At 33.1% G+C, this 20,767-nt stretch overlaps 1 protein-coding gene across 5 annotated transcripts in view; it reads left to right on the forward strand.

Moving 5' to 3' along the window:
* Positions 1 to 20,767, forward strand: part of LOC128868562 (uncharacterized) — a 53,038-nt gene that overhangs the window by 29,888 nt on the left and 2,383 nt on the right. For all 5 annotated transcript variants that reach the window (XM_054110792.1, XM_054110794.1, XM_054110795.1 and 2 more), the window contains exons 3-4: positions 16,753 to 16,845; positions 17,390 to 17,696. In XM_054110792.1, coding sequence (XP_053966767.1) covers positions 16,753 to 16,845; positions 17,390 to 17,696 — 400 coding nt within the window. The remainder of the gene's footprint in view (positions 1 to 16,752; positions 16,846 to 17,389; positions 17,697 to 20,767) is intronic.

Raw genomic sequence — 20,767 nt, forward strand, 5'->3', positions numbered from 1 at the left:
TGTATTTAATATTCTAATTTGAGTTTTTTTTCAATTTTTAACACAAAATCCAGATTTAAATTATACTATTTTGATTATTTTTATGCAAGCCTGGAAATTTAAACTTTTTAATATTTTAATTTGAAAGAACTTTATTCGAAATTAAATTTTTTTAAATATTTGTATTCAATATTCTAAATTTAAGTTTTTTCAAAACTGGAAATTTAAACTTTTTAATATTTTTACTCAAAATTCGTATTCAATTTTTTATAAATATTTTAAAGAGTGCTAAAATTCGAAATTTACATTTTAATATTTCGTTTAATTTCATTCGGGACTCGAAATTTAAACTTTTTTAAAATATTTTTATGCAAAATACGTTATTAAAATTTTCGAAACCTAAATTTATTTTCAATATTTTTATTTTTATTCAAATTATTTCATGTTTCACTTAAATTTTAATCTTTTTCATATTTTTATTAAGCACTGGAAATTTTAACTTTTATTAAAGATTTTTATTAAATTCGTTAGCAAATGTTTTGAAATTTTGCTTAAATATTTTTATTTATATTTTAATTTTAAATAATTTGCATATCTCTATTCAAAACTTTAAATTTAAATATTAAAGTTTTCTATAGGTTTATTCGAAATTCGAATTTATATTTTTATTTATTTAATTTTTTTTTAAACATTTTTATTTAAAGTTTGATATTAAAATGTTGGTAAAATTTTTTTTCTATATTTTTAATTAAAATTGAGAATTTAAATTTTTTGTTTTATATTTTTATACAAAACTATTTATTGAAATTTTTGAAATATTATTTTTTTTATATTTTTATTGAAAACTCAAAATTTAAATTTCGATACACTTAATATTTCCATTCAAAATTATCTTTTTTTTTACATTTTTATTAAAAATTCGTTTTTCAAAATTTTCGAAATATTTTTTTTTTTTATATTTTAGTTCAAAACTCGAAATTTTTATTCAAAATTCGTAATTAAAATTTTGGACAAATATATTTTTAGTTAAAAGTGAGAATTTAAATTTAAATATTTTGCACATTTTCATTCTAAACTCAAAATTTAAATTTCGGAATTTTTTTTTTTAATATTTCTATTCAAAACTCTAAATTTTAACTTTTTTACATTTTTATTTAAAACTCGTTTCTAAAATTTTCGAATTTTAATTTATTTTTTTTAACTGCTTTTAGTTGTATTAAAAATTTAATTTTAAATATATTGTACGCACAAGCACTAGCCAGGAAAGGGAAATAGCACCAAAAGTAGGCACCAAAAAAAAAGCGCCAAAAAAATTGGGACCAAAAAACGCCCCCAACATTAGGCACCAAGGATATATAACCCCAAAAAGTAGGCACCAAAAATATATTTCCTACAAGTTTCTACCAACAAGCAAGTGCCAAAAAGGAAGCAGTGTTATTTCTCACTAGAAATCAGCAACCACAAGGAAAAACTTAGGAAAAATAGCCTAAAGTGTAACTAAGATATATATAAGGTATAGCTCTCTCTCTCTCCTTTTCTTTTACGTCATATCTTTTTTCTCTCTCGCGGAACGAAAATGCCCAAAACGTTGCAAGGCCTTGAAATTTTACCCTCCATTCTCGCTCGTCCAACGACGCCTAAGAAGTTTACTTCAAAAAACATAGTTTGATACATTTCATCTAACATTTTCCCCTTTTTTTTATGACCTCCAGACATGTGTAGAACGGGTTTTCGTGGCTTTTGAAATATCCACTAACGTCATCGATTTCACTTGGTATTAGAAAATAGTTGCAGACAAGCAACCCTGTAAATTAAACTGGTTGACCTGCAAAGATTCATGTAATTTGTCTATGTCCGGTGCGGACTTGCGTATTTTTGCATTATCCTGGTGAAAGAAAACTTTTCTCTCCGGCAAGTGGGTGAGTCCGTCTAGCAACTCGGTGTAGCATTTGTTTTGCTAGTGTGGTAATATTTTCAAGAACGATACCATATTTTTTAGATTGCTACCACTAGCATCCTAAATTGCAGCCATGCCTTTGCTGCCCGACGTACCCACCTTTGCCTTCATTGCTTACGATTCACTACGAAAAGTTCAATATCGCGCATGCCCCTGCTTTTTATTGGGTTGTGATGAATCTATGCCTCGTCCATGATTGCTAAGCTGCATAAAACTTTTTTTTGATGGAAAACCGCCAATCATTCCATTGAAGTTGTTAAATTATTGAATTTGTTGTCGAAATCTTGTTGTTATTTTGCGAATTCGGCAGCGCGCATCCTTTTCTTATTCAAATAAAAATTTATGAAAAACTGTAGTCGAGCGCATTCTCTTCAAGTGAGTGCACATTAGGGCGGGTCGATCTAAAAATCGCTCATTGCTCTGTGAAAATCGTATTCTAGGGATCAAAATAAGAAACTTTGCCGAAGGAACCATACCTCTAAAACGAATTCTGATGTCCCCCAATTTGGGTCGAACGAAAAATCCCACTTTGACCCATTTAGACTGCTCCAATCGAGTCCAAATGTATGAACGACCGCCACTAACATTGGACGGCCGATCCACCCATGCCAGTGGCACACCCCCTGGAACATCCCTGGGGGGTTCCCCATACAATCATTTCAAATTATCACCATTTTTGACCTTTACATGAGAAAAGAAACTAAAAAGTTCGACCCAAATTGGGGGACATCAGAATTCGTTTTAGAGGTATGGTTCCTTCAGCAAAGTTTCTTATTTTGATCCCTAGAATATGATTTTCACAGAGCAATGGGCGATTTTTTTGCCTCCTCACAAATCGACCCGGCCTAGTGCACATATATACTTTCGCTCATCGTAAATGCTTAAAATTTCCGGTTTAGTGATCTGAGTTCTGCAGCCACATCGTTCGGCATCATTTGAGTTGGTACGACCGCACAAAAAATCAAGTAAACTAAATGGCTCTTATAAGAAGGTTTTTGAAGGTAAATATAAACTTGAAAAAGCATTTTTTTCTATCACAGTAGTTCTATCATGCAAATGAGTGTGCTGAGTGACGCATCAACTGTTGTCCCTTTCAGCACTAGGGACCAGGTAGTACAAGTGAAATCATTCTTCAATTGACTGATGGACTGATCTAACTTAAAAAAAAATGTTTTTGAATTTGAATTATTCCTTAAATCTTTTATAAATTTGAATGAAACATGCGCAAAATTGGCGTTATCTGCCACACGCACACATAACCTGGGCATAATCTAGTTTTTCTAGAATCAAGTACGGGCTTGTCTTTAGGAGCAGCTGAACTGAATTTCTGTTGTGTCGTAGCGCACGATCTAACCTACACACAAATATTGCTGCATATCTGAGTATGAAACATATAAGTATCGGGTGTTTTTTTAGTTGCATGAGAACTATCGATATCGATCAGCTGAAAATGGCAAACTGTGTTGAGATTTTTCTTCCGTAAGGGTTGAAGAGTCATCATGAATTGTTTAATGCCTGGTTTCCAAATTGTAGAAATTTACTTTGATAAAAAAAACTCTGTTCGCGAAGTTCATTGACGACATCATTAGTGCTTATTTCTTTCGAGATGAGGAAATTCGGAAACATTAATAAATGTGGAAAAAAATTCTTTCGAAATGACTGAACTTTTGTATCCAAAAATTAATCAGCTAAACATCGATGACATTTGGTTCCAACAAGACGGCGTAACTTGTCATACAGGCCGCTTAACCCTTTTACATGACCTCTCGAAATGCGCGATGTACTCAAAATAACTTGCGTGGGCAAGACTCTTTGTTCTAATGAAAAATAATGACACAGGATTTCCAAAATTACTTATTTTCCTCATCGCATCGGACATAGAAACAGCGATGCCAATTAGACCACGAAATGGGTCCGATGTGAGCCGCAGGGGCCGGGCAACATTTCCCTTTCCATATTGAACCATGCTGAACTGTTGACAAAGCGTAAAAGGTTGTTGATACCTAAAGTGTATTGTATCATCTATATTCATTAAGAAGTAGGAGCTTAATTATCGGTTCCTGCTTCTGGCTAGAGCCGGGCATGTGCAAAAAAGGTGTTGAATTGTTTCCAACTCCTCCTCATTCCTGCAGCTACGACAGAAATCATTCATGTAAAGGCCTAATCTCCTTGCATGATTTCCTATAAGACAATGTCCTGTGAGGGCCCCTACTAAGGTCCCAATTTGAAGTCTACTCAATTTTATAAAATTCTTGGCCATGTTTGCCTAGCATTTTCACAGGTATTGGCACTAATCCATCTTTGATTTACAGAACTGTTTAGTGGATGCTTAATAAGAAGTTTACAAGTTGCGAGACGTAGCCCCATAAAATTACTTATGTTTGGCATAGAAGTACCTTCTCTTGAAAGTTGGTCAGCCCTACAGTTCCCTGGTATATCTTTGTTGATTGGAACCCAGCATAAGATAATACGACATTCTTTGGCCATCTCATTAATAGATTGGCGACAATGTAAGACACTCCTTGAGGTTCTTGGTGATAAGACATAGTTTGTGTTCGCGGATTATTCCAACGAATGATGCGAAAGTGTTAACAATCGATTTATTGAACTGATCGAATGTAACTCGTAGCTGCGGCTATGATATTTAAAAAATCAATGCCATGAAATTATAAATTAATTATAACAAAAATAAAAGAAATTCCTTCCAACAATATTTCTGTTTTTTTTTATGATTATTTTTAGTTCTCAAGCTCTTAAAAAGCACCCGATATATGCTCATATTTACAATAGTCGAAACTTAGGCACTTCAAATAATCAGATCTGATATAAATTTGAAATAATCTATATCTGAGTACATCCATATACGTGTAGGTTCATATTTACTATAGTAAAGATTTATAGATTTCAAGCAATAGAAATGTAACGGAAATTTTGTATATTTCCTCGCCATTAACAGCTATTCTTGCTATTTTACTTTATTTGCTGTTGCTCGATTTATTGCTTTTGCATGACTCAGTATGAAGCTAACTAGCATGCAAACGTACAAGTACACTTATATTCATATACCCACGTATGTCTAGGCGTATTAGCACAGCTGATGTGCCGCAAATTTACGTTATGCGAATGGCGCATGTACATATTTTTTATAATGCACCTATACACATGCATGAGTGTTTGTATCCATACAATAGATGCACAAATACTTCTACACATGCATGTAGTTCATGAGTACCTTCATTAGCGCTCATTACCGCAGTACAACTGATTAGCTGCGAGTAATGCGAAAGTGGCAAAAATAGCTGATGTCTGTGCAGGCTTATCGCTCAAGCACAAGGCGTGTAATAACTGTGGGAAGTTGGCGTGAAAATTAATAAAAATGAAAACAAAATAAAAATGTAATATTTAGCGAATGGAAGAGAAAGAATGAATGACTAAAACATATTCAACGCTCTTTTCCATCGGTCACTCTGCCTTTAGTCGGTGAGTATACAAAAAATGTTTATAAAAGTATCGTAAATAGTAAATCAATAGCTTGCATAAAAGAAAGGTTGTAAACTATTGTAAATGGGGTAATTAAAACTTTTACATTTCATTTAAACATGGTTTTTTCAATGCTTTCGGTTTTTATTTGATTTATTTTTCATTAGTAATTGACTTTTGATACATTTACCCTGAAGAAGTTTAGGCTGAACTGCTTTTTAGATTTCCAATATGCAGCTTACTTCATTTCTTAATCCCACTTAAAAGCTATGAATTAAAAAATAAAATAAAATAAAAAAGAAAAGAAAAAATATAAAACAAAGCCGAATTTTTAGCAAAGCAAAGTCTAGTGATTCATAGTAAAGGGTGTTAAGTTTTAAGGGCCGGTGTTGATTTTGAATAAAATACAATTCTTTTAAGAAATTATTCTCATTTCTCCTTATTATGATAATATTTGTATCGCCCAATTACGCATGCAAAAAAATATTGGCCAAATGGCCGCCGCGGCCTCCGCGTCACACCTTCAAAGACCACCAAATGCAAATAGTCCCTTATCTAAAGGGTGGTTAAGTTTCAAGGGCTGGTGTTGCTTTTGAATAAAATACAATTCTTTTAGGAAATTATTGGGATTTCTCTTTATTATGATAATATATGTATGGCTCAATTACGTATGGAACAAAATATTGGCCAAAAGCCCACCGTGGCCTCGGCGGCACACCTCCATCCGATGGTCCAAATTTTCGATGACGCTGAGACATAATTGAGGTTCTTTGCCGTTAATGTGCCGAATTATCTCACCCTTTAGCTCTTGAATTGTTGCTGGCTTATCGACGTACACCTTTTCTTTCAAATAACCGCAAATAAAGAAGTCCAACGGTGTCAAATCACATGATCTTGGCGGCCAATTGGCATCGCCGCGACGTGAGATTATTCGGCCAGCAAATTTTTCGCGCAAAAGAGCCATTGTTTCGTTAGCTCTGTGACAAGTGGCACCGTCCTGTTGAAACCACATATCGTCTACATCTATATCTTCCAATTCGGGCCATAAAAAGTTCGTTATCCTCTCACGATAGCGAACACTACTCACAGTAACTGCCTGACCGGCCTCATTTTGGAAAAAATATGGCCCAATGATGCCGCCGGCCCATAAATCGCACCAAACATTCACTCTTTGTGGGTGCATTGGTTTTTCGGCAATCACTCTTGGATAGTCATTCGCCCAAATACGGCAATTCTGCTTATTGACGAATCCACTGAGGTGAAAATGTGCCTCATCACTGAAATCACGAAGAGCGCGATATGAATTTCGATTTGAACGCACGTTTTCATAATAAGCCTGAATAACTTTAACGCGTTGCTCGATTGTGTATCTTTCCATGAATCAAATTGAGTTAGTCTGAAATTGAAAAATGTCAAATGAAATGCAGAAAAAACTTGACGTTTAGGTGTGGTTCACATTCCATATTGGCCCTTAAAATTTAACCACCCTTTATAATTCAAATTTTTTTTTAAAACTCGAAATTTACATTTTAATACTTTTTCATATTTTTATTAAGAACTCAACATTTTAATTGTTTTTTTTTTACATTTTTATTCAAAATTCGTTATTAAAATTGTCGAAAAATATTTAATTTTTAAAATATTTTTATTAATTTAAATTTAAATATTTTGCACATTTTTATTCCAAGCTCAAAATTTAAATTTTTTGTTCATATTTTTATACAAAATTCGTTATTAAAATTTGTAAAAATTTTATATTAAAAGTTCGATATTACAACTTGATTATTTTAATCTTGTTCTGCTTTCTTAAGTTTAAAATCTCGCATAACCTATGATTTGAAAGTACCGAGAATATTTAAATAAAACGAAACAGAGTTAAATTTTAGGCAAATTTATTTTATATCCCCTTCAAAATAAGACACGTCTGAAGCAACACGTATGTGCCAACGTTTAACCCAATCCTCCATGCATCCCTGGTAGGCCGACAAAGGGATGGCCTTTAGCTCCTTCGTCACATTCTCTTTGATCTCTTCTATCGACTGAAATCTCCTTCCTCGAAGTGGTAACTTCAAATTGGAAAACAAAACGAAATCGCACGGGGCCATATCAGATGAAAACGATGCTTGCACGATGACATCACCAGATGTCGTACTTATGGCACCTGTGATACCCAGGCACGCACTTCTCTGTAGCCTGTTTAGGGGTTTTATTCTGGAATTAACCATTGTGGCTTTCCACCATATTACAGAGGCGTATGTAATAATGGGTATAATCAAGGTGATGTACAAACAGTGTACTATCGCCGGTCTTACATCCCATGTCTTGCCTAAGGTTCTCTTACAAAGACCTTCTGCTCGACGTGATTCTTCCAGATAAGCTTACTATGTAGAATTACTCCTAAGTATTTAACCTCAGAAGACAGTTGCAGTGTTACCCCTTTCAATGTGGGTAGTAACAGGCCTTCCATATTGCGTTTCCTAGTCAAAAGCACTAAGGTACTTTTTGTAGGATTCACCAAAAGACCATGCAAATTCTCATTTCGAGCTACCTGCATTTTATTGCGTCTAACTTCAAGTGATCGTCTTGAGATTAATATGCACACTTCGTCTGCGTAGGCTTGGATACGTCCAATTTCGTGCAGATCATTAAGAAGAGAGTTCACCACGAAGCACCAAAGTAGGGGAGAGAGTACACCGCCTTCTTAACCTCAACCTTGATTTATTCATCGCTTTCTCTATCCATGGTAAGCAGTCTTTTATATAGCATAGAGTGAATCCATCTGACAATGATTTCTTCTACTCCATAACTTCTGATAGAAAAGCACATAGGGTCAAAGGTAGTATTGCCAAAAGCTCCCTCAATGCCCGCAAACACACCAAGAGTGTACTCTCTTGTTTCCAGCCCTTTTTCGATTATGCTAACGTACTCGTGCAGAGCCGATTCGCAAGATTTCATTGGGACATTACTTGGCCAAAAGTTGCTAATATGGATGTATATCCTTCTTTTTCCCGTTTCTCTGCTCTGCTATTTTTATACCTTCACAATTTCAATATTCTTCATATTTAATATCCTAATGAGTCCCTCTACGTTAATATTAAAAATAGTATGCATAAGTTCAAACACTGTGAGTTAACTTTTGGTTGTTTGTTTCATAAAAAAAATTATAAAAAAAAGAAAAAGGGGTTAAATAAAAATAAAAAAAGTTAAAGAAATATTAAAAAATACTAATTTACTTAGTACTGAAAATCAAGCAAAAATTGTTACATGATATCTTCCAAAAAAGAGGGCTGTATTTGAAGGTAGCGCTAAAAATCCCTTAATTATTTTCAAACAAAGAATCTTTCTGCTCCACCCTGGTATATTTTACCTATAGAATAGTTAAATTGAGCGTATGAAAACTTCCAAATCACAACAGAACAACACCGAAAAGGAAAATCAAGCAAATACAACAGTTAATTATTTATATAGAGATAGCAAATTTATGTGTATGTATGTGTGAATACTCGCTGCATTATCTGCACCTATATTTGTATACAAATTTATTACATATATACCCATGTATGCTTAATAAATAATTGCCATACCTACTTGTTACTTGTAAAATAGATAAAACGCGGTAGCCAGTAGGCTCAAGTGCTTTCCTTATCTGCGACGCCGCTGGCCTTATTATGCAGCGGGGCTGAGTGGCTGACTCACTGCTTTAGTTCACTGACAGCAGATAGACAAATGTAAGGGAAAACAAAAAACAATTGAACTGAAGTATTGTATGCGTTATCAATAATTGAAATGAATAGCCTTGCGTTCGTTTTGTTTCAAGCTCGCATATTTGAGTTGTAATTGATAACTGGAATTTCCTGAATTATCTTTGTTTTGTTTTTGAAATAGCAAAAAAAGAAATCGTTTACTTTGTCAGCGCTAAGTTACCTTTGGTATGAGTATTTATGGTTTGAAAAGGGTTAATTTCCACGTGATTCCATGGCAAATCATCCACGTACTTCGGCGATTTTCGTAAATTGTGCTGAAAATTGGTTTATTTGTAGGCTAGAGTAGAAGAAGAAAACTAAAAACATTTTGGAGAAAATTTAAGATTTTGGGATTTATTCAATGCTGCAAACTTTCATATGGAGTTTTTTAAAGTGAAATGTCCTCAGTTGCTGTTTTTTTTGTGGTATAAAATAAACTTTTAAAAAATCTGTGAAAAACAAATTTAAGAAAAAAAAATTTATTGGAAGAAAATAAGGTAAAAAAAAAATTTTTTTTGGTAGAAAATTAAATAAAGCAAAACAATTTTTGGAAGAAAAATAAATAAACAAAAAATTAAAAAAAAATTTTTTTTTGAAAAAAACTAAAATCAAATAACAATTTTTTTTTGGAAAAAAATAAAATCAAAATAAAATAAAAAAAAAATTTTTTGGAAGGAAAAAAATAAAAAAAAGATTTTTTTTGTAGAAAAATAAATAAAAAATTGTTTCTGGTAGAAAAATAAATAAAAATTTTTTTTTTAAGAAAATATTAAAAAAAAATTTTTGTTTTTGAATTGAAAATAAAAATTAAAAAAAAATTAAAAAAAAAGAATTTTTTTGAAGAAATAAAAATTAAAAAAAAAAAAAATTAAGGAAAGAAATTAATTTTTTGGAAAAAAAATAAAATCTATAAACCAAAATTTTTTTTGGAAAAAAATAAAATCAAAGTGAAATAAAAAAAAATTTTTTTTTGGAAGCAAAAGATTTAAAAAAAATTTTTTTTGGTAGAAACAAAAATAAAAAAAAATTTTTTTTGAAGAATAAAGATTTAAGAAAAAATTAAAAAAAATAGTTTTTGTTTGGAAGAAAATAATAGAAACAAAATTTGTTTTTGATTTGAAAAAAAATTAACAAAAAAATAAAATCTATGTATAAACAAAAATTTTTGTTTTTGGAAAAAAATAAAATCAAAAAAATAAAAAATTTTTTTGGCATAAAAAATAAAAAAAAAGTTAGAAAATAATAAAATTTAAATAAATAATCCAATGCTGAAATATAAATTATCTTATAAGTCACAAGTAGTCGGAAAGTGTAAACAAAAATAACTAAAAAATAAATGTAGAAATATGTTTTTTTATGCAAATGCATTTTACAGGATTGAAATTGAAAATTTTGCAAATACTTTTTTCATATTTTTAATTTAAGCTTTATGAATATAAAAACATACTAGCTTGGTTACATTAGAATTTTTGCTCCTTTTCCTTCCCTTTGTTTAGAAAGAAAACCCATTCTAAGTCATTCAGCAGATAAAGAGCTTTTCACCCATTGTGGTGAAGTTCATAAGCTTTAAGCTTCGGGGGGTTGTTTAAGAAAACGAGCTTTTCCGCCAAATGTCGAAGGAATGAACAACAAAAATAACGAAATTGAGACCATTAGTTGTGATATAAAATTCATTCTCGATTTTTTTTAATTTAACAAAATAAAAAAGCCAAAAGTCAAAATGTATTTTGTAGTTACTTGGAATTTAAGCTTTGAACTTTTAAATTGAAATTTAGTGGCTATAAAACTACATACCCCTAAAAATTCTGTTTAAAAGGTTGAAAGTTTTGATGAAATGCGAAAAATTATATACAAATTTGAAACACAAAAAAAAAACAATTAATTTTTTTTTCCAAAACAAAATTTGTTTTTAATATTTTTAATTAATTTTAATTCACATTTTTTCCAAAATTTGTATATTAACAAAAAATTTAACTTTTTTCCAAAAAAAAGCTTTTTTCTAAAGTAATATATCATATAATGGATTCTGAAAAATTAAAAATTAGAAAAAAAAAAAACTGAAGAACAAAAATTAAATATTCTATATTATAAAACAATATATGCAGAAATATTCTGCTTAATAGTTTGAAAGAGAGGTTGAATTTCGCTAAATTGTTTACAAGTTTGAAACAAAAAACATTTTTCCATTTAATTAAATGTTTTGTCAAAAAAAAAAAAATTTTTAATTTTTTAATTAACCTGAAATTTAATTTTTCCTAAAAATGTTTAACAAAAAAATTAAAATCTGTTTTTTAAGTGTATTTGATATTAAAAAAATACCAGTCTAACGGTTAGACGCGATAGAAGTGAAACCTTCCGTAAAACAAACTGAGAGAGAATGAGAGGAGAGCAGCATTAGGAGCGGGATAATTATAGGTTCATTATAATATTGCTATAAAGTTCATTTTTTATTTTCTTCATTTTATTTTTTAGTTTTATTTTCTTTTTGTTTTTTTTTTTTTCTGTCGATATGCACGACACTTTTCTACATTATTTTTCGGCATAATTGCGGTAAATATTTAAAAATGAAAATATTTACGAATATAAAAATGCAGACGCAATACAGCACACGCGGTTGCTATTATGAGCGTCGTAACGCGTATATTACACAGACGTACTAACATACACACAAACATTCGTAGGACGCTTGGTCTAAGCAAGTATTAGGTAGTGTAGTATAGATATACATAATGCCTTCTCGCTCACCGTAGCTCCGTAATACGCAGGCGCGCACATACGTACTAGCATACATACAAACATACATACGTATGACGCTTGAACTAAACACCAAAGCAAGTAATAGGCAGTGTAGTATACATACTACAATACTCACTATACTAGCGTGGCTCAGCAGTACGCAGCCACACACATATACGTATATCAACATATAACGCTTCGTAGTGTCGCTTTTTCGTTTCATCGAGTCTCAAATCACTCCCAACGATTCGAAAGAAATTTTAACTACAAAAATTAAAAGTTAAAAAAACAAACCGAAGACTCACTTGCAAAAACTCTATACAAAAATTCTCAACATTGAACAAAACTCGAAACTATTAAATTTTTTCGAAATAATTTCAGTTTTCTTCTTTTTATACTCAAGCCTACAAATAAGCCAATCTAGAAAAAAACTCAGAATTTTTGTTTTGTATATTCCGATATATTATATCAGAACAGTCCATAAGTTCGTGCGTATTTTACCCATAATTTCACTTTTGTACGATTTTTGCATTCAAAAAATTATTCGAGGAATATAACGGAACTACTTACATTTCCTTTGATATATTGTGCATTCAACAAGTGACTTTAATCCGTTAGTGTAAGTACTGCGCAAAAGTGGTTTTCAAAATTCCTAAGTGGTAACAGCGACGTGGAAGATGCCCCGCGCGCTGATCGTCCTGAAGTCTTTAACTCCGACGCCTTGCTCGAACTCATGGAAGCTGAGCCAAATATGACAGTCGATATGATATCTCAGAGGTTAAATTCATTGTATGGAACAGTTCATAGGCACCTAGTTCAGTTGGGAAAGCTTTCAAAGCTGGGAAAATGGGTTCCGCATAGACTCTCCGTCGCCAACCTTCAGCAGAGAGTGAATGTGTGTTCATAGCTGTTGCAACGGCTTGAAATGAAAGTTTTTTGAACCATATCGTTACTAGTGATGACAAATGGGTCCTTTACAGTAATCCTGTTCACAAACGCCAATGGTTAGATAAAGATGAACACCAGAACCAACCCCTAGAGATGGCCTTCACCCCAAGAAGATTCTCCTGTCTATTTGATATGGTTATGACCGGTATTGTTTATTATGAACTTCTGGAACCAAACCAGACGATAACTGCTGATAATTATTCCCATCAGCTATCAAACCTGAATGAGGCACTTAACAAAAATCGACCGTCTTTAGTGAATAGACGCAAAGTTTTGTTTCACCACGACAACGCAAGACTTCATACCGCAAGACAAATATTAGGCAAGCTGAACGAGCTCGGATGAGAGCTAATGCCGCATTCTCTCCGGATATTGCACCTTGTCATTATCACCTTTTTCGTGGACATCAATCCCATATGAGTAACAAGAACTACTCCTCAAAAGAAGCTATAAAAAGGGATATCGAGGCGTATTTTGGTTCCAAGAACAAAAAATTGTTTGAGCTGGGAATTAAAAATTTGCCTAAACGATGGAAAGACATTGTAAATAATGAAGGAAAATATATTATTGATTAATAAATACATTAAACATTTTTTTTTATTTTTTATTTTTAAAACCACCTTTAAAAAACGCACGAACTTGTGGCTTCACCTAGTACTTCCAAAAAATTGTTACACTATGCAATTTCATTATCTCTTGAATTATATAAGTATTGTGTGACAAATTGAAAGTTAAGTTTTGGGATTTGGGAAATTCCTTTGCAGCACGTTGACGTCGGGTGAGTGTACCAAAAACCGCTGAAGTGTTTGGTCTATTGAAGTAAATTTTTTTTCTTATGTTGAAATTAAGTTTTCATACTCTGCCTCAGGTTATTTTCAAAAACTAGAAATAACGTAGAGTGTATCATTTTGAGCTAAATAGTATCTTGGTACGACGAGGAATGTCATGCTGCCGCAGAAAGAAAGGATGCCGCCTATAGAGCCACGCTGCGATCGGGCGCAACGCGAGCCATGTGGGATCGCTACAGAGAGCTGAAAAAGGAAGAGAGACGTATTATCCGAAAGAAGAAACGAGAGGCCGAAATACGTGAGTGCGAAGAGCTTGAGATGCTGGCCAACAGGAACAACGCCCGAAAATTCTACCAGAAAGTTCGGCGGCTTACAGAAGGTTTTAAGACCGGGGCGTTTTCCTGTAAGAACAAAGACGGCGAACTGGTGACTGACGTACAGAGCAATCTTAAATTATGGAGGGAACACTTCTCGAACTTATTAAACAGTGACAGCTGCGCATGTCACCGAGAAAGTGAAGATCCCGATACCCCAATCGTTGACGACGGAATTGTCGTTCCGCTGCCCGATCATGACGAAGTGAGAATAGCGATAACGCGGCTAAAGAACAACAAAGCCGCGGGCGCCGACGGACTGCCGGGTGAGCTATTCAAACATGGCGGCGAGGAGCTGGTAAGGTGCATGCATCAGCTTCTATGCAAAATATGGTCGGATGAAAGCATGCCTGCCGATTGGAATTTAAGTGTACTCTGCCCAATCCATAAGAAGGGCGATCCTGCAATTTGTGCCAATTACCGCGGGATTAGTCTTCTAAATATCGCCTATAAGGTTCTAGCGAGCGTATTGTGTGAAGCCCACCGTCAACCAACTGATTGGGCCTTATCAGTGTGGCTTCAGACCTGGAAGGTCTACCATCGACCAAATATTCTCAATACGCCAAATCTTGGAAAAGACCCATGAAAGGAGAATCGACACACACCATTTTTTCGTCGACTTCAAAGCTGCATTCGACAGTACGGAAAGGAGTTACCTGTATGCCGCGATGTCTGAATTTGGTATCCCCGCAAAACTAATACGGCTATGTAAGATGACGTTGCTCAACACCAGCAGCGCCGTCAGAATTGGGAAGGACCTCTCCGAGCCGTTTGATACCAAACGAGGTTTCAGACAGGGTGACTCGCTGTCGTGTGACTTCTTTAACCTGATGTTGGAGAGCATCGTACGAGCCGCAGAACTTAATCGCTCAGGCACAATTTTTTATAAGAGCGTACAATTGCTGGCGTATGCCGATGATATTGACATCATCGGCCTTAACAACCGCGCTGTTAGTTCTGCCTTCTCCAAACTGGACAAAGAGGCAAAGCGAATGGGTCTGGTGGTGAACGAGGACAAAACGAAGTACCTCCTGTCTTCAAACAAACAGTCGGCGCACTCGCGTATCGGCACCCACGTCACTGTAGACAGTTATAATTTCGAAGTTGTAAAAGACTTCGTCTATTTAGGAACCAGCATTAACACCGATAACAATGTCAGCCTTGAAATCCAACGTAGAATCTCTCTTGCCAACAAGTGCTACTTTGGACTAAGTAGGCAACTGAGCAGTAAAGTCCTCTCTCGACGAACAAAACTAACACTCTACAAGACTCTCATCATGCCCGTCCTAACGTATGGCGCAGAAGCGTGGACGATGACAACATCCGATGAAGCGACGCTTGGAGTGTTCGAGAGAAAGATTCTGCGTAAGATTTTTGCACCTTTGCACGTTGGCAATGGCGAATATCGCAGACGATGGAACGATGAGCTGTATGAGCTTTACGACGACATAGACATAGCGCAGCGAATAAAGATCCAGCGGCTACGTTGGCTGGGTCATGTCATCCGAATGGATACAAACGCTCCGGCTTTGAAAGTATTCGATGCGGTACCAGCTGGTGGTAGCAGAGGAAGGGGACGGCCTCCTCTGCGTTGGAAAGATCAGGTGGAGAAGGACTTGGCTTCACTTGGTGTGTCCAACTGGCGCCGGTTAGCACGAGAAAGAAACGACTGGCGCGCTTTGCTAAACTCGGCCAAAATCGCGTAAGCGGTTATAGCGCCAATGAAGAAGAAGAGTATCTACGGGCATATGAAATAAAATTTTAGGAGAAATTTTTTCGTAAAACATTTTAAGCCCTTATTGTCTCTTATATTAGGTATTTTCGACTTTTTTTTTTGACAAATACCCTCCTGTCCTGCCCTGTTAAAAAAGAGGTAAGAGGGTTAACAGGTTTTACAAATATATTCCATGAAAAATTTCACTATGGGTCTTCTCTCACTAACACTTCGTGCGATTAATAAAAGTTCCCAGAAAATGAAAAGAAAGAGAACTTATGCTATAACTTTTTTCATAGGCATGCATTTCCGCAATTTAGTAAATTTCTGTTCTGGCTAAATTGTGCCGGTCAGCGTCAAGCCAAACAATTTCTTAGTCCCAACAAAGGAATATCAGACAAGCTACTCTCACTAAACAGAGTAGATCTGCGTCTTTTAACAGGATACCTCACAGGTCACTGCAGCCTGAGGTATCATTTAAATAACATTGGTCTATCAGAGACCAATGTCTGCCGCTTTTGCGAAATGGATATAGAAAGCTCAGAACATGTGCTTTGTGAATGTCCTGCGCTGGGCAGACAAAGACTTCACCACCTTGATGGTATCGTAGTATCTCCATGTAATCTTTGGAACAACAAACCCACAATAGTGCTAAAATTTATAAAAAGCCTTAAACTCTAGGGTTACAAAAATAGGTCTTGCACAATAGATCAACTCTGGTCGCAGTGCGTAATGACCTTCTAATAATAATAATAATACCCATTATTTACGCACTCACATTAAAATAGAATTTAAAAAGTTGTACTGCAGAGATTTAGCCAGAAAACAGATTTACGTAGAACCAGAAAGGATTGAATTGGGATTTAAGGAAAATTCTAGTTGTCCGAAATATTTATTAGCACCAATAGTGTTATGCTAAATAAAAAAACACTTTGCGGGCGGAGCCATGACTAACATCTGACAGTATCTGTATATATTTCCTAGTATTCATTTCATTCTTCTACATTCACATTTTTTCATTCTTTTCTTCCAGAAACTATCGTTCGTCGCCCCGTCCGAAGACTGAAATTATTGGTACCAAAAATCAAGCGATTATTGATAAATGCAAATCCCTCTATCAGCCGAGGTAATTTAAGGCAAAAAATAAAAATTTGCTTAATTAAAAAGTTATTCAAATAGAGATTACAGTGAATGACGTCAAGAGACTGTGTACCAAGTACTGTGAAAGTTCTAAAACTTTCAAAAGATAAGAAATACTAATAAATGTGCGCCATGGCGTATGCGTCATGCGAAGCAACATGAAGAAAGCGATTCATATTTCGAACAGAAAGCAATTTTTTATAAAACAATGTGTAAAAAGAAAAAAAGAGAAAAAAAGAAACCAAATTTTTGCAAACTGCAACTTATACTAAAAATAAAAAATAAAAAATAAAAGCTTTTAAAAAAAGTTATGCTTAAAATATTTAAGAAAATCGTATGACGTTGCAAACAGCAGCAAACACAGATTAGCCTTATACAGAAGCGAATATGAGTACATTATGAATTAAACAATCTTTATTTTACTCATATCATACATCTTTTATTTATATTTTTCTTTCTAATTTTAGTTCCACTTTTTCTTTTGTTAATATAAAAGTCATTTTTTGATGTTTTTTTTTTTTTTGCTACAGTGACGAGCTGGAAGAGGAAACCGAGGCTGAGCTGCGTGATAAGAGTTCCCAGCATATAAAACCGATTCTGGATGAGCTCATTAAAACAGAAGAAACCTACGTAGAAAATCTTCGAATCGGCTTGGAGAATTATGGAAATATATTCACGCGCAAAGACTTGCCAATTGGGCTGCTTGGCAAGAAATATGTACTGCTCGGCAATATAGGCCAGATCTATGAATTTCATTTGGAGCATTTTTTGCCAATGCTACAAGCAAATCGAAGAGATCTGAAGCGAATATTTGATGAATTTCAGCATTACATAGAAGTAAGTGAGAGAAGAGGATACATTTTTTTGTTCATAACAATAAAAATTAGTTAGTAAAGAAAGTGTTGATGCTTCCTGCTAAGATTGGAAATACTGTCTAAGATGCCTACCTTTTCCATTTGCCTCACCTATAGAAAGTGGCCCGTCATGAGACCAACCAGCTGCCTACAGTCCCTTCTGCTTAAGGTCAGGTGGATCTGCGATAGTCGGTCGGACATAGCAGCAAACATCAGTTTTGTCAATCTGCAGCCTCTGCCAAGCTCGCTTGTGGTTTGCTAATCGTCGCTTTTATGGCTGCAGAAGAGAGTGGTAGAACGGGGTCCGGGGCAAAGAAGTTGGCTTCAGAGCCCATCCTAGCAAAATAGTTAGAGGTCTTCTATGTTAGCATCAGGATATTATGTGTACCGACATAGCTCAGCCTGGATTTGCAGGACTCAATTACCCTTGAAATGGTAGGAGGGACTGTCTAAGGCCATGAGCGCAGCTTTGGTATCGTTGCCGACACATACAGATCTGTCTCTCCAAATTTGTTTACCACAACAAGGTTCATTGCTTCTTCAATAGCATACACCTTCGTTAAAGTGTAGTTTTGTCTCGCTGGATTCCACGTAGAGGATTCCACCAGAGCCGAAACCGTGCTCGGTCCTGGAGCAATCCGTGAAAATGCGAAAACAGTGTATGCCAGGTTCATTCTCCGAGTTTGACCACAATCGAGTCTCTGGTAGCATCACAGTGTATATTTTTAAGTACTTTTTACCTACGACTCTTGAAGGCTTAGAGTGGTTTCAAGAGGCATATAGAGGATCGTTGGATCGAAGCCCATGCCTTCTCTGTTGTCCAATGCCGGATAGGGGCCATACTAATTCCCATTCTGTTCAAGCTTGCAGACGACCTTCAAGGCCCCTCCTTGGATGAAAACATCAAATGGTGGTAGACTAACCAGAGCATCTTACGCCGGGTCTGAAATAGTTGGAAAAGCTCCGGTGCAAAAGATGGCGTTGTAGTCTCGGTAAGGTCCTCGTGACACAAGCACAAGAAGGCGTCTACTCATCCAGACCACTGATGCATAGGTGATGATAGCATCTTGTTAGAAGAAAGACCCCAAGTTTTCTCAAAGACACCTTTGCACTGCCAGAAGGCTGTCAATGCTTTGGATGTTTTTGTTTCAACGTGTGACTTCCAAAGGAGTTTACTTTCGAGGATTACTCCAAGATATTTGTTTTTTTCTGATAACTGGATTGTGACTCCTTCTAGCGTAGGCAGAATGAGTCCATTAAGCTTCCTCCTTCTGGTGAAGGGGAAATTATCAGTCTTGGTAGGGTTTGCCGATAGTCCCTTAGCACAGCACCAAGTGTCAATCATAACCAGAGTTTTCTTCCCTTTTACAGTATACATGTAGCGAAATGCACTTTGTATGGTCTCAATGTTTGTGGACCTGTGCGTAGGAAATTTATAAGGCAGCAAATCTAATTTACACTCTGTCTATTGATGCTTAGAAGGTTAAAACACGTTAGGATTTATATCAGCTGTCGACTTTATAGACGTCTGCTGCAATGGAAAAAATTTACTATGGGAAAATCAGGATCTGCCGGGCGACTGCCCGATTCTGTGTACTCTTTGACCACCCATATACATACTAATTTTTCGGATTATCTTTATTTATCATAAATATTTATTATTTTGTAATTTTATTTTCATTTTCTTTTCATCATAATTTTTTTAAATCTTTTTTTATTTTTATTTTCACTTTTTTCATAAATATATTATTTATTTTTAAAATTTTATTTTCATGTACTTTTCATACTAAGTTTTTTTTTTAATTTTATTTTCATTTACTTTTATACTAAGTTTTTTAAATTTTATTTTAATTTTTTTCATTTTAATTTTTTTAAATTTTATTTTCATTTACTTTTCATAATAATTTTTCCTTAATTTTATTTTCATTTTCTATTTATGATAATTTTTTTAAATCTTTTTTTCATTTTTATTTTCACTTTTTTCATAAATATTTATTTTTAAAATTTTATTTTCATGTACTTTTCATACTAAGTTTTTTTTTAATTTTATTTTCATTTACTTTTATACTAAGTTTTTTAAATTTTATTTTAATTTTTTTCATTTTAATTTTTCTAAATTTTATTTTCATTTACTTTTCATAATAATTTTTCCTTAATTTTATTTTCATTTTCTATTTATGATAATTTTTTTAAATCTTTTTTTCATTTTTATTTTCACTTTTTTCATAAATATTTATTTTTAAAATTTTATTTTTATTTACTTTTCATACTAAGTTTTTTTTTAATTTTATTTTCATTTACTTTTATACTAAGTTTTTTAAATTTTATTTTAATTTTTTTCATTTTAATTTTTTTTAATTTTAAGTTTTTTTTAATTTTATTTTCATTTACTTTTATACTAAGTTTTTTAAATTTTATTTTAATTTTTTTCATTTTAATTTTTCTAAATTTTATTTTCATTTACTTTTCATAATAATTTTTCCTTAATTTTATTTTCATTTGCTATTTATGATAATTTTTTTAAATCTTGTTTTCATTTTTATTTTCACTTTTTTCATAAATATTTATTTTTATAATTTTATTTTCATTTACAATTTTTTTTAATTTTTTTTTTATTAAATTTTATAATATACTAATTTTTTTTAAATTTTAATTTGATTTACTTTTCATTTCCTTGTAATTTTATTTTCATTCACTTTCCATATTATTATTTTTTTAGTTTTTATCTTCACTTTTTTCATAAATACATATTTTTATAATTTTATTTTCATTTACATTTCATACAATTTAAAAAAAAAAGGGTTATTAAATTTTATACTAATTTTTTTTAAATTTTAATTTTATTTACTTTTCATACAATTTTTTTTTTAATTTTTATTTTCACTTTTATTCACAAATATTTATTTTCATTTCCTTGTAATTTTATTTTCATTCACTTTCCATATTATTATTTTTTTAGTTTTTATTTTCACTTTTTTCATAAATATTTATTTTTGTAATTTTATTTTCATTTACTTTTCATACTAATTTTTTTTTTTAATTTTATTTTCACTT

Source organism: Anastrepha ludens, chromosome 6, assembly GCF_028408465.1.
Source record: "Anastrepha ludens isolate Willacy chromosome 6, idAnaLude1.1, whole genome shotgun sequence".
In the NCBI taxonomy this organism is placed as follows: Eukaryota; Metazoa; Arthropoda; class Insecta; order Diptera; family Tephritidae; genus Anastrepha; species Anastrepha ludens.